This window comes from Rhea pennata, chromosome 7, assembly GCF_028389875.1.
Source record: "Rhea pennata isolate bPtePen1 chromosome 7, bPtePen1.pri, whole genome shotgun sequence".
In the NCBI taxonomy this organism is placed as follows: Eukaryota; Metazoa; Chordata; class Aves; order Rheiformes; family Rheidae; genus Rhea; species Rhea pennata.
Window position 1 is genome coordinate 16,996,333 of NC_084669.1, and position 15,309 is coordinate 17,011,641.

At 35.1% G+C, this 15,309-nt stretch overlaps 1 protein-coding gene across 1 annotated transcript; it reads right to left on the reverse strand.

Moving 5' to 3' along the window:
* Nucleotides 1-8,329: 8,329 nt before the first annotated feature.
* On the reverse strand, nucleotides 8,330-9,370 carry LOC134142835 (heparan sulfate glucosamine 3-O-sulfotransferase 1-like). Its single transcript, XM_062580381.1, has one exon. The coding sequence runs from the start codon at nucleotides 9,257-9,259 to the stop codon at nucleotides 8,330-8,332; it is 930 nt and encodes a 309-aa protein (XP_062436365.1). The 5' UTR covers nucleotides 9,260-9,370.
* Between the last annotated feature and the right edge of the window lie 5,939 nt (nucleotides 9,371-15,309).

The window sequence follows — 15,309 nt, forward strand, 5'->3', positions numbered from 1 at the left end:
CTCCAAAAAGTATCCTCAACTACACTGTCTGTTAGGAACGGCTATTTTGTTTTTGCCTTAGTTGCTTGCAAGTTTGTAGTCTGATACCCTGAGATACTAACACATCACAGAGACAAAATATGTTTATTTTTGAAAGCCATAGAAAGGTGTATGTTTCAGCTTTTACTTTTTTCACATGAGGAAGGCTCAATTTAAGGTCAAAATCATTTCTTCTATGAATGAGGAAAAGCCAGATTTCATTAACAAATGGAAAAGCCACAGATAAGAATTTATAGAAATAGAAGAAAATCAAAGATAGTAGGTGGCTGACAGTGAAGATGTCCATCTGTAAAATAAACATCTTGAGCGTTAATTTTAGTAAGTGGGGTAACATAATCCTGTTCCCTTTGATTATAATACACAGGTAATCAGCATAGGGAGTCATACAAGCATGTACAACTGAGCCCAATACTTATTTGATAAAAAGAACTCATGTGCAAATGACCTTAACGAGATAAAATGTGCTTCTGCATTTTTTGGCTCATTATAACTAGTAGATACAGAAAGCTGGATTAGTGTACTTTATCCATATTTTTCCGGGTGGCTGTAGTTGTGACTGTCTAGACTAATTACCATCTGTGAGAACTGGGGCTTTGCACAAAAGTAATAGCAGATCAAATGCCTAAAGAAATGAAATGAAATGGGGCTTCCAAGGCTAGTTTGCTGTTACTGATGGAATACGTTCTTCATTTTGGCTAAAATCTGTATGGCATGGTAATTCAAGGGGACAAAAAGTATCTACCCACTCACTTCCACACCCAAGATCTGGAAAAAGACTATCTCAGGTTGGCACTGGAATCCTGATCTGCTGGAAGGGGGAAACCACTTTTCCCCAGTCTGTAAAAATGTTGCAAGCACTCAGTCTGGGTGGTTGAAGTAGCCCTGATCTCGCTATATCATCTGGAGTGCACAGCACTCACTATGATTCAGCAGATACCCATTTTATCTGACCATAATTTTATTTCAGATGCTTGTTTTTCTGCTCAGCAAAGAAATGTAAGACTAAGCTATCACCCTACCTAATCTCTGTATTTTTAATGCAAGTGATTAATATTGTAAACCCCACCAATATTACCTTGACATGAGTGGGTAAAAAAAAAGGGGGGCATTTGCTATAAAAAGTTTTTTTTCAAGGAGAGAGGAGGATGTGGAACAAGGCATAACAGAATTATAAAATAAAGTTTTCTAAATTTATTGAAAATACAGTTTCTGAATAGTAATGTCTCATTTAAGACCAACATATCTGTATCTTTTCAGATGAATTTCAAAATTCAAAATTCTAACTTTTCTTCCTAAATTAAAGAAAATGAAAACACACTGAAAGCTTACTTCTTGGAAGTATGAAAGGCAGTTGATCCCTGTTCCGCTATGCTTGCAGAACATAAACAGGCCCTACATATATGACTCATAAGGCATTTTTTTTCCAGAAAATGTCCTTTTTTTTTTTTTTTTTAATTCATTCTGCCATATGAACACTTGACAAAAACTTTAATCACATAAACATGAGCTGTCTGACAAACATGTAATGGATGCAGCTTGCTTTGAATCTGAGAACACAATACACATTATTTGGAAAGTCAAAATATTAAGAGCAATTTATGGTGCTATCTCACGAGGCTGCCTAAAGGTTGGCCTGAACAGATTTTGGTTTATTAATACAACAAATAATAAATTACAGATGGCTCATATCTGAACAGTTACCCATGGTTCAGGATGCCCTCAACAAGAGCACTTTATTGCACACTTGTGGATTCTGCTTGTTTTTGTTTTAGAATCAGTGTATTTTTGCAAGCTCTGTGCGTGTGTGTGTAACTGTAGCATATGTTTATGAGCCTTTAATCTTTCTTCACTCAAGGCAGCAATGTAGCCCATGCAGTTTACAGTGATCCATCTCTGTCACTTGTCTCAAGCTGTAGATTTGTTTTTCAGCAGAGTACAGGAGTGGTTTCTTCATTCTGCTCAAGACAGTTGCACAGCAGTTTTCCAGACTGACAGTCCTTGTCAAATCAGTATCAAAACTGCTGCACCTAGTGCTGTTAATTTTTCCAGAAAGAATTAAAACACCCACCAACATTCAGTATGGAGAATTACTGATTCCATCCAGTGGTTCACCAATTTCCCTTTGCGCTACAGCAAAGGCAAAGACCAAGGACAGATAGTATTAAGCCTGTCCTACAGTATTGTTCTGCTCTCTACTAAAATGAAACTAGTTTTGAAAATCTTTACTCACATATGTTCCCAACAGCCTAATGATCAGAAAACTAATTCAGGGATGTAGAATACCTAGATGAAATCCCCGGAGTGACATTACTTTGCCTTGTGCGCTGCCCTATCAGGCCAATCATCTATGCCATATTTCATGAACAAATATTTACTAGAAGAAGGACATCAGTTTAGGGCTTATTATATTCTAATTGTTCCTACCTTATATTTTTTCCTGTTGAAAGTTTGGCTGATATGTTTTTAATAGAAAGTTTATAATGGGTCAAAATTTCACACCAAAAAAATTGAAAAAAAGAAAATAGTTAGTTCAAGGGCAATGGGAATGGACTCTTACTTACTTGTGCTTCCCATTTATTATTGCCATTTGATTTAAATGCCAGTCAGTGCTTCTGAGTAACAGTGTTAAGAGTTTACAGTAATGTTCTTTTGAATAAGAAAAATTATTACATGGTTATATTATTTAAACTTTAATCTTTGTAATCTTTACTTACCTAAAGAAAAATGTTCTTCATCGGGAACTGTAACAAAAGTAAGATTGTAATTTTTGGTATGATAATTCCCTGCTTTTATTGTACTATGACTACTTTTTTACTTCAGAGAAAACAGTACAAAACTAAAGAAATGCCCAAATTCTCTATACCACTGTTTACATTAAGATGCTTTTCTTCAAATAGTTACTAAGAGGTTTTTGTAGTGAACTAAAAGAACAGGCAACATAAAAGTATAAGGCTTTTTTACAGCAAAAAATAGACTTCCTAGTACCTGTTACATGTGTTATTATATGAGATACTGTACATTTTACATCACACAACATATATTTAACTAGGAAAGTATGATCTCTTTGGGGTGTGTGTATTTTTAATCTGTTGTATTTTCTCTAACTAGCACACTAGACTCTGATTAAGTGCTAATATGAAATTTATGCTTTGCAATCCAATTAGTATCTTGGCTTCCATTAATTTTGCAGGAATTATGGTAAGCTCATGTCTCTGTTCATGAATGTTAAAGAAATGCCAACTTTATAATCACAGACTGATGCTACAGAGTATTTTTATTCATTGTTGGGTCTAACTTTAGATTTTGTTTTATGAAATAGCAAAACAATTTAGTGAGTCACATTAAAGCTTGAAATAACTAAAATGCAAACTATTTAGGTGATAACTAAATATGGGTCATTAACAGCTGATAATGATTAATATACTAGGCAAATTATTATTGATTTTAATTCTGTTGTGTCTATGCTTTTCCATTGTAAAATTCACTCTTGAAGGAACTGAAGGATCAAACCCACAAATACAGAGAATAATAATCTCAAGGAATATGAATCTTTACCAAAATAATTTAGATGTTTTTCTATAAGCACATGTTCTAAGTATCATTATTGTACAACTCCTATTTTAAATCTAGGTACTTGAGATCTTTTTTTTTTTTTTTTTAACTGTGCTCAAGTAAAGCAAAGTGATAAAAAAGAATTTGGGTTTTGACCATGATAACAGTTATGACAATATTCAAATTTGTATTCCACTGATGAGTTTGGCTTGACAGAGGCAATAAACACTTAAGCTTGCTGCAAGCAACCTAAATATTTATATTTCTTTTTGATGTGTTTCAGAAATGTGTGTGGAGACTGAAAACTCTGTACGCAGATCCTCTTTCCTACAGTGGTTAACATAATCTTTCTGCAATATGTTTTATAGGATTCTCTACTGGCTTTGTATCAAAGGCTTCTGAAGGAATTCCTGCTGTGTAGCTGCATACAATGATGCGTACTAAGTGTACTAAGTGCCCTCTGGAAAGTTCTCCAAAATACTGCCTACGGATAGTCCAAAAATGTTCCTGCTTGAACAGGTACTGCTGCATTTCAGAACTGCAGCTCAGTCAAGGCTACACTGTGAAAGAGAAGACTGGAAGCAAGCACAGGGCCTTGCTAGCTACAGTGATATTATTGAAAAAAAAAAAAAAAGAAGAACGAACGAACGAACGAACAGCTCTTTCTCTGGTAAAATAATGGAGGGGAAGTGTAAAAGAGGAACTACTAAGTAAGTACTGGGAGTTCTGCAAGGAAAAAAACTCTAGCTCCTAAATTTCCCACTGATTTTTCTTTAAGGAATATATATCGTATATATAGCCTGTATAAAAACACAATAATATAAGATTCATCTAGGTATTATCTAGGTGGGTGTGCTCCTCACTGTTGCAAAGGCTGAACTGATCCAGTTATGGTTGCTTTTACTTGCTCCTGATAGTTCTCAGTAGTATTTGACTAAAGCAACTGCAGCAATGTCATTTTAACTGCAAAAAAGGAAAGGAACAATATTTAAAGTGAAAGCTTAACATTTGTCAAATACAGAACAAGGTCAAAGAGTTGCTCAAATCATCATAAACTCCACAGAACGTTTACACCTGTCTCTGTCTTCTGTTTCAGATGCTCCTAAGAGCCTTTCAAACAACTGCATGGTTGTTTCTGTGAAACTTCCTGTGAGTATCAGATAGGGGAAGAAAGTCCCTTGATGACCACTTAGATGAAGAACATTAGTTTTTGGTTTGCTAAAAACTATGGAAACGCCTATGTAGTATTTGCATATCTATGAACTGCCTTATTAATAACTTCTTCAGACTGATGGTGTGCCTCCAGTTCTGTGCAAAATTCAAGCAGTTCTGAATTCTGTACACCAAAAATTGAGTACTTTTTATGGAGAAAATACTTCCAGCTTTTTATTATGAAAGGGTGGCTCAGTGGATCTTCTGGTAAGTGGATCTGATTGTTCTGAGAGGATCAGAGGAGGAGGGTTATGTACTGAGGAGAGGAAGAATGGAATAGGTCAGGCCTGCATGAATTGTTTTTTCACACCACAAAACTGGAAATTATGATCGGAGCCACTGGAAATGTTACAGTCTGTTAGATTTACTGAATCCTACTATGGGGAGGATAAATTGCATCTTTGCAGATGGTTTACACAGCAAAACTTCAGAGGAGAGTTCTCATTTATGTAAAAACAAAACAAAACAATGCCTCATCCAAATTATATTTTTTTGGGTAATATATTTTTTTCTGGTACTGGTAAACGCTAAAAAGATCAGGGAATTCATTCCCTCAGTGGTTTCCTTCCTAGAAATGCTGAGCAGGAATGAAGACTGCTGACAAATCAGGTAGATATATGCATCAATAATCCATACAGATCAGCACTCCTTGAAATGTGAAGAGAGAAAGAGAGACCTGTATTTTCAAAGATGCGTAGTTTCTGCCAGTTGGTGTTCCTGCATTCTACTCGCTTAAAGATTAGCTGTAAACTTCAGAGAAAAAAAGAGAACAACTTGATGCCTGCGAGCATAAATATAGAAAGACATTATTTTTTTTTTCTCTCTCTTTTTGGAAACCTATGAAACTGATACAAACATGTGAAATCTTCAATTACTGGAAACTATTTGAAGCCTTTGTTGAAGTACACATTTTTTGAAATTAGCTTCCTCACTATATATATGTGTGTGTGTGTGTATATATATATATATATATATATATTCTTATTCAACACTATTAAATGGAATGATCACTGAAAAGAAGCAGTACGTGAAGAATATAGAAGTTTCGGAATACATGAAAAACAGAAAACAGTACTGATGGAAAAACTATAATCTATGATATAAACTACTGGTTTATTGCTACCTGCAATACTGTTTTTTTGAAATGACTTTAGTAGACTTGAATGAATTTTATTCCCCACAGAGGTTTCACTGGACAGAAAGAATAGGCTATTTAAAACATTATAGAAGGCTGGATTTGAGGCTTCTGCTGCCAGATAAAAATGCTGCAAGATATAAAGTGCCGGTCCAACATAAAAACCCTCTGCTGATTCTAATTTCTTCAGAATTTTTGCTGGCCTAACTTTCTACTTGATGAACGACAAAGAAGGTATTGTTGGACCTCACAAATGTACTTATTATGGTTCATTTATCCACTGACCTTATACAGATGGTACAAGCCTAATATGAACATCGTGTTCTTTGGCTAATCTGAAAGAAATGCGTTCATATTTCCACACCTGATCCAGATCAATTTGTACTTCTGTTGCATAGATCTGATCAACATTAATAAGATTAAGAAATCACAACCGTAGAAAAGGTAGAGGACCTAAACAATGATTTTGCCCACTTGCAGAAATCACAGATGTACTAAATAATCATACTACAGAAAGATAACTTCAGAGCTTAATTATATGCTAATAAAAAATAACATAATTTTATAGATATACACATACAAGGTAGCAGAAGAAATAAGGAACAAGATTTATTATATGAACATTTTATATTTATTGAAGGAGTATTTAATGAAGGTTATTTCCATATAGTCTAGCTGGCTTTGATTCTGTCCAGCTTCAGTGGAAGAAGACTGCTGGCTGCCTAACAACTATGCAGCCCCCTCATGAACTGATTAGAAGCCTAAAAATTAGCAGTAAAATATGTACCTTCTAGCCCATGAGGTGGAAGACCAAATCCCATGTTAGGACCATTTACTCCTGTGGGTTGCAGAGTGGTTTAGTCAGAAGAACACAGATTCAGGAGGTGTTACCTGTCCCTGTCACCTCGACAGGATTAGGTGGCGTTAGATGCCGAGATGCTCAGAGTGGGCTCACGCAGACTCGGCTCTGCAGTGTCCTGAGCAGCTTACAGAAGAGTGCATCTAACAAAAGCTTCTGTGTGGCACAGCAGTGTTTCTGGATTTCAAAGTTTCAAATAAACACGAGCTAATACAGCTTTCCCTGTATTTCTATTTGGCAGCACACGCTCAACATTTCAAGTTGATTTTTTTCTTTGGTATTGATATATAATAAAATGGTTGTTACATTAAAAAAAAAAAAAAAACAAGGAGAGAGAACCAGCACAATATTGTCAAACAAAAAATATTAAAACCAAAAAATTCCTAATACAGTAATATAGATGGACATGATTTTTATATATGATCATACTCTGTCATGCTCTTGAAAACTCTTGAAAACTGTTGTCTGAGATATACAATATATCAAGGAGTTATTTTTAACTCTGAGTATACACTATGATCTGCAGGAGCGATTACAAAGAAATAAATTCTTTCGTGCTCGGGAGGGCAGGCAAATAACTTTTTTTCTTTTTTCCCCTTCAAGAAAAAATGTGCCGAAGTAGGTATGTAATCTAAAGTCAGGAGACAAATAGAACAATTAGTCACAGAACACAAACATGATTAATATGGCAGTACTGAAGAAATGTCTTTTTCATTCAAGAGAAAAGTGGCATAACTTACATAATCAAACATTTGTACAGTTTCCGATATTAATAAATTTTTTGCATTCACAAATTTATTTTTTAGTATACAGAGTAACAGTGTAAATTAAAGTTGTCTGGAATATTAATTTCTTTACATTCAGAAACCTCACTTTTAAAGCTTCAAACAGTTCATAGTCTTTCATATTCTTACTCGGTTTGTAGGATCTCTCTTTTTTTTTTTTTTTTTTTTTTTTTGCAAATACAATTATACGTGAACTAAATTCCTTTTATTATTAATTTATTAAGAATGCTGACTTATTGACAAATTAGGAATTATTCAATGGTACCATTAAATATGCCACTGTTTGAACACACATATTTAACATATTGTGTGAAAAATTCTAGAAATCAATGCCACTATCATGGTGTGCCTGATATAAAAAAATACTAACAACAAAAAAACATGGAACAGTCAGAATAGTACCCTTTCCAATATTTACACTTTTTATACTGTTGGAAGCAGTCATTTTTTCCAAAACAGCTCAAAGCTTGTAACTGTTCTGAAGCAGATCCACTGAAGTTAATGCATTTGCAAGAAAGGGAAAAAAAAGTTTATCCACAATAATCATACAAATACATCAAACATTTTTCCTTATATAAAGGGTGTCATTATAATGAGTTAATACATACGCTATTCCAGAAGAGCATTTTGTCTGCTTCCATATTACCAATATGTTAAGTTCTTGCAATATGATGCTCTACGGTTTAGAAAGATGTGTTTGAAAGAGTTTCTCGCAGGCCTTTTCAAGAAGCACCGATTCCAAATTCATTAATGCCAGTCAAAAGAATGATTAACCATTCGGTAGAATTTTGCATTGTGCTCTCTGAAGTAAGAATAAAGTTGCTCTAAAACAGTATCGTTGACAACAGGGTGGGGGCGCCCTTTGGATTCGTGTAAACACCGCTCTCTTCCATCACTTCTAATGCAGTAGAATCCCTTGGTCTGGTTAAAATAAAAATTAGAAGACATAATTCGGGAAGGAAGATTGAGAAATTTTTCTACCTTCTGTAATTCAGGAAGAGGATCCTTGATTAAAGTATTACCATCCACTATGTGAATCTGATCCAAATTGAAATGCTTGAGCCACTTTTCCATGTGAACATCATATAGACTTCTCTGAATAGCTTTGTATTTGGTATTAAGTGCTCCATTCTTAATAACAATATCTTCAAAAAGCTGAATAGGCTTGTGGCTTTCTACTCTGTTGTAATATACTTGGGTATAGTCAGATATGACTCTCTCAGTGGGATCTCTTAGAATAAGCAGCAGTTTGATAGAGCTGTTCATGTCATGAATTCTTTCTGGAGCCTGTGGCGATGTGAAATAGCCTGGTGTTTTCTCAATTGTAATTTGATTTCCATAAGAAAATGGCATCAGACTCCTATACCAGTCTATTCCTTTCACGTAATTTTCATCCCAGTCGAAGAAGTGAACTTCTGTAGCTGCTACCACAATATTAGGATGAATATCCAACATTTCCAGCAAAGCCCTTGTCCCTCCTTTACGAACTCCTATTATGATGGTCTGAGGTATTCGTCGGGTTGTGCCAGGAGGTCTCACCTGTGCTGAATAGTGTTCACTTTTATTGCTGAATAATCCTACTTGTGACTTCAGTGTTTCCAGCAGTGCCCCATTCTCAACAGGAGCACCCTGAGTATGAGTCAGCAGAAGATAAGCTGACACCAGTAGCAAGGCCATGTGGAGAGGAATAATTAGTTCAAGACAATGTTATGCTTGACTAATGAAACAAAAGGTAAGTCTCCTCTTGAGGACTTGGTTGGCAGAACTAGTGATGAACACACAGCAAGTTTCTGAAACATCTTAAAAAAAACGAAAAACAAATCAGTATTTCTAAATCCATCACAAATTGGTAGTTGACATTCAACTTGTAATCACAACATAGAAAAATTATACCATAGGTAATTGTTTTTACTGACTTAATTTCAGGAAGACGGCAACAACCAGTAGACTTGTAGGACATAACATCATTACTTAAACATTCATAATCAGCTGAAATCTAGGATGTTTAGTCACATAATGACAGTCTCAGGTATAATCTGTCATTGATATAATCTGTCGCATTCCATTTCTGATGGTCTGAGAAAGTATTTGAGTTTGTATCTGTAACAGATTTGCAAAATTGCCAGAACGAGTAGCATGCAGTTGTCATTCACAATATTCACAACAACAGTTTATCAATGAATCAATTATAAATCAGTACTGGGTATTTATGCCTTAGAATTTTTCCTTAATCCATTCCTCTATCCAGTTATGTTTGGAGAGATCCACCCTCTGAATGTATTCAATATTAGTGTGTACACAGATGATAGAAAGTTCTGCATTTCAGATGATACACAGGCACCTTATTTTGGAAGCGCTATTCCCAGCAGCTGAGGCAGCAGCATTTTGTTCCTCCTGTCATTACAGCACAATTATGCTCTCATGCTATGGTATCTACTGCTAACTGAGCAAAAATGTATTTGGTGAAGCTTTCTGGTTCACATTCAAACAATAATGTAACTGCGAAAATAAGTAAAGATCATGGATATACTGAATCTTATCTTTTCTGAGATGCCCAGAAATTCTCAGGCCATTATTACATTCCATCGTGACTACCTCAACATCCTTCTTTGCTCACTCCAAATATTTATTTTCTTCTATTTACTAGTACGCAGGCATGTAAGTGTATTTGTGGCTGACTGTTTCAATTCATATATAGCTTTTTCTTGCCTGCCAATTTCATCATGTTACAAAAGGTCAAATCCTACTGCTATAGTGTCAGATGAACTCCTTCTCCCACAAGCCTTTAAACCTTTTCTCATTTCTGATTCTCTTCCACTTTTTTTTTTTTTTTTAATCATTGCATCTGTCTTTTACCCAGCAACATTCCCTCTCCTGGAAAGAATATTATTTGTTTCTTGAACAGTCACCTGAGTTGTCTTTTACATCCTTTTTTGTATCTTCTTACAAACAGCATGATTTTCATTATAAACTTTTTCTCTGAAGACCTGCTGAAGTGAATCACAGTTACTATTTTATTCCTAATTAACTGGCAGTTATCTAGTTTCATTCAGTCAAGAGCCAGGCACAAATACTGTGATTCAGAGAAGCCTGGAAGGTGAAAAAGTTTATACTTAGACCTACGTGAGGACTGGTCTTCCAAAATAGGTTTACACCTAACATGAGTGAGAGTCTGTTTTATTTACTATTTGAAACCAGCACTTCTCTATAAAAAAAAACACCTCAAAATCAAGTAACAAAAGAGATTCTAAATTTTCTATGGACAGAAGTATTACTAGTTTTGAAAACAGTTACTTTAGTTTAACCAGTTTGCAATTAGTTGTATGTAGTAGAACGTTCTTAGACTCATTGCTAGAGCAAAATCTTACCTGGGAAATCTTACCAGAAGAAATCGACAATGCACTGTAAAGCTGATGCCTAAATAGATCAAAATTGCCGTTGGGAACAATTCCATCAGAACAACATTCCAGCTTCAGCCTAAAAGATTTGATTGATTTTGATGAAGCTCTAAGATGTTAGCTCCTGTGGTTAGATTATAATTGCTACATAAATGTAAAAAGGACTTAAATATGATTTATCAAATATAATTGGAATGTTGTTCGAGTAATTCTTGCGTTGCTTTTCTGTCTTTATGCAATTAATGCATATTTTTAGGCGATAATATGAACTGCTTTGTATAATGAAAACAGTATATTTTACACTGCTGCACTGTGCACTCTCGGAATCTCAGAGTATTCCTATTAGCTTTATGGTACACAACTGAAAAATTTACCCCATGATAAAAGATCAGAATTATAGTGCCTTATTATATGCTTTTTTCCTATTATTTGGTAGTGCTGGTGTTGCTTAGTAACATAAGGAACATCAACAGTTACGGTACATATTAAGCAGAAATGAAGTTCAAAAAGAAAATCATGCTGTAGAGAGAACTAATTAAGTAAGTAATACCTTGGGCTTTTGTTTGTTTTACTTTTTCAAAACCTTAGACATAACATTTGCTAAAGAAGCTAATAAGCTGGCTGAAAAATCATTTTAATACTGCAGAAATGTTTAAGAGACCCATAACTGCTGCATTCTGTTATAACAAATCTTCTAAGAAGCTTATGCTCTATCTTGCTTCAGGGTGAAGCATGGCATCATAGAGTAACCTTAGCTATATTATTATTATTATATAATACTATTAATTTCCAATAATACTTTTCACTGCTTATAATGCTTTTAACTGGAGAGTTTCACAGCACTTTATGCTGATGAACTGTCCACACCCTATTAAGACATGAAGACGTTACCCTTCTCACCTTATAGAAAGCTGAGAAAGACCAATCTTTAGACCCCGTTCAAGAAAGTGCAAATGCATTTGGAAAGTTAAGGTTACTGTGATCTGCTCAAAGTAATTCAGCAGTTTATGTTCCAACCAAGAACAAAACCCACAAGGCTCCCAAGTGCCATTCCAGTTCCAATTTTGTGCCATTTCATGGCAGTCACTCACATCTCTTACAGTAACTTACACTCGGGTTATGTGCCGAGCTGAGAAGCAAAAAGAGATTCCTCAGTGCCTCAGCAGAATATCAGAGGATTCTGCACAGCAAATATGGCTGTTTCTTCCCTTCCACCCCTGACCCCCTTAACTGAAAGAAAGTATGACTTCAGAATTTTGTAGTTTCAAGATACTGCTGCAAAAATAGTCCTGTTCACTCCTGGAAGCTACAAAAAGGGACAGAACAGCCAGAACAACTACAATAAAGCTCCATTTTTTTTTCTGTCTTCATTTTTAAAAACAGTTCTGGATTTAAAAGGAGAATGTATTGCTTTCCCTCTTTATTCTTGTTTGATACAAACTCATTGCAACACTAAAATCAGCCACTGAGAAGAGTACCAGCCAGCCCTTTTAAGGCTTGCCAGTACACAAATTTGTAACAGCTCCATTACACAATTACTCCCCTGTAATTAAGTAATTAATGTTGGCAGTATTAAAAAAAAATGTAGCCTAACTATTGACAACTAGAGATTATACTAGTGGTACTGTTTCAGGGAAAAAAAATGTGTTTTTTTTTTGTTTGTTTTTTTAATCATTCTGTTAAGACAGTTATGCCAGTGCCATATACAGTGCATGTACAGAGTGGTTTTATCTAGGCCACATCTGAACTGATGATATAATCTCCCTTTATCAGTAACATATAGCTCAAGCCCATTCCACTTCCGAGAGGCGCTTGCCTCACTCCGTCGATCACAGACTTTGCCTGTAGCTTAGAGACCTCAGGAAAGTACTGAAGTTGTGCCTGGATACAATCACGGTGAGGACTCTGTTATAGTAAGGCTCTCAGTGCTGATACCAAAAGGAAGTGTCCCAGCCCTCAGGAGCCTACATTGTCATAAATGAGGCAGAAAGGAGAAAGAGGGTAGAAATGGACTTGCAAAATGTAACAAGTGAAGCTACTGTAATTAGCACAGTATGTGGTGACCAGCTAAGTGCCACTGAACGTTCTGTAGCATCACGTCAGAGATGTGTTTTAAGGAACTGCTTGACAGGGCTTCATACAGGGCACTTTTCTGAAGCAGTGGTCACCAAATGAGAAAATACAAAATCTAAGGGAGGATTGAACATTTAAGTCCAACATTACAGGAACAGGCAGAGGTTCTTGTTTCTGAGAAGACTGATCCAAATCCATTTCCCTTCTTTCTGACTTAAAGATCATGTAAGTATTTAGGAACACCACGTACGTAAGCCATAGAATGCACAGATTACCCCGTACCAGGGAAAAGAACAAAACATTCTGAAATGAGTATTTTTATTAACAAATTAATGTTAATTTATATGGCTAAGGACACAGCTCATTATTCTAAAATTTTCCACCTTTCCTGAATTTAGGCTGCTTTTTCTGCTTTGGTAAAAGTAGAGTTGGTTATGTAGCATAATAAATGCAAATCTGTCCTCAGTGTGGTTTACACATTAAAAAGAAAGAAAAAAGGCAAACAAATAATCATATGGGATACATTGCTTAGTAAAATTCAGTATCAATTTATTCAAATCTAATAAAGCAATGACTGAATCTATTAATTCTACGTAATGAAATGTTAGAAGTAGTATGACCGTCAAAAGGCCTTTCCTAGTATCTTAATACCCCTCTAGTAGAATAATTTGTGAAATAATGTACATATTGACAAATACCTGGCACATGCCCAATGGTGAAACAAAAAGTATTCTTTGTAATAAGAAGGGAAAAGAAACAAAATTCACCTACTTCTATCCACATAGTGCAGATATGCCTAGATTGAGTTCAGAGGGCATGACAGCATGACAATATGTTCAAAGAATGAAAAATATTTAAAGCTTAAATGTTGAAAAGGTTTCCTAAATAGAAACAACTATAAGTAACCCTTGATTTCATTACAAGCAGTGCAATTACTTTAGATTTGTGTTAGAATGAAACCAATTAGAATTAGATAAAATATAATATGTTTTGAGCTGTGTCCTAAAAGTTTCAGTGAGATCTGATTTAGAAGAATCCCAAACAAACAAATACATATTTTTCTGTATATATAAGGCTTGAAATAGAAGCTTTCACATGGTTGCTACAAATTTACTCAGTACTCCTTTGCCACCTTAAGTGTAACAACTAAAAGCATTCCCATTAGGTCATTACTGGGCTATTTACTAAAACCATTCAAGCAGGTTAGTTGGTTTCCATGGACATACAAAAGGTTGAAAGGAAGCACACCTTCCACTTGTGACTCTGGGAAATGTCTGATGCAAAGCACAGAAATTATGGAAGGCCGAGCGTGAATAAAATATCACATTGCAGTTCTGCAACAGAACATTTTTCCAGCTTCAAGCTGAACTTCACTAGTTTCTAGTTATGCATGGGGATGGAGGATTAGCAAATTATAAAACAGACCACAGATCCCCAAATCAAACAAACATTGCAGGAGTTGACAAAAAAATTAATATTTTTGGATGCATTTAAGAACTGTGAAGAATTTCATTTTACTCAGAGCTATGGCACTTACTTAAAAATGTAGACGTATTAAGAAAATTCTCTTAAATGAGGCACTTCCTAAAGATACATGAGCCTGCAGACTATCCCAAAACACACTGATACAATCTTACTATCCTAAAACCTCTTCTGAAAATGAAAGAGTGTAAAGGTGTCTGTAAACCTCTAATCTACAAAAACATGTATTAGCTGAAAGATGAAGCAAAAAACTAATGTTTGTAACTCCTAACATCAGTGAATTTATTTGACTCAAGATTTTGTTAATAGCAGTCTTTCTTACAACAGCCAACAACTACTAACTTGTAGGAATAAAAAATAAAACTTGGTGACTAAAGACAGGGACTGCAAAGCAATTGCAATTGGCTGCAGGCTTGCCTTCTACCAGGTATGCAGACGATAATGGCTTAAAAGGAAAGCTAAGAAAGGTTAGCATAAACTATAAACACATTAAATGGTTGGCAGGTGATACTAGCAGATAAGAGTTTTAAAAAAAGTTTGCTCCCCTATGGCTAGCATTACATTTTTAATTCCTATTTCTGATAAGTGAAGATTGAAAATTGCCTGATGAAAATGTGACTGCAAATATAATGTAGTACAGTAACATACAGTATAAATGTACAGTAATATATTTCAGAGCTAAAAAACCTATAGCTGTAGCCTACACATTTGTATTTTAAGGTAGCTTTGAAAATAAAATAATCAAAATAATATCCACATAAAAGTTACTGAATT

Bases quoted from the DNA above. Each gene is read 5' to 3' on its own strand.
- LOC134142835 (XM_062580381.1), bottom strand. From the start codon at position 9,259: ATGGCCTTGCTACTGGTGTCAGCTTATCTTCTGCTGACTCATACTCAG.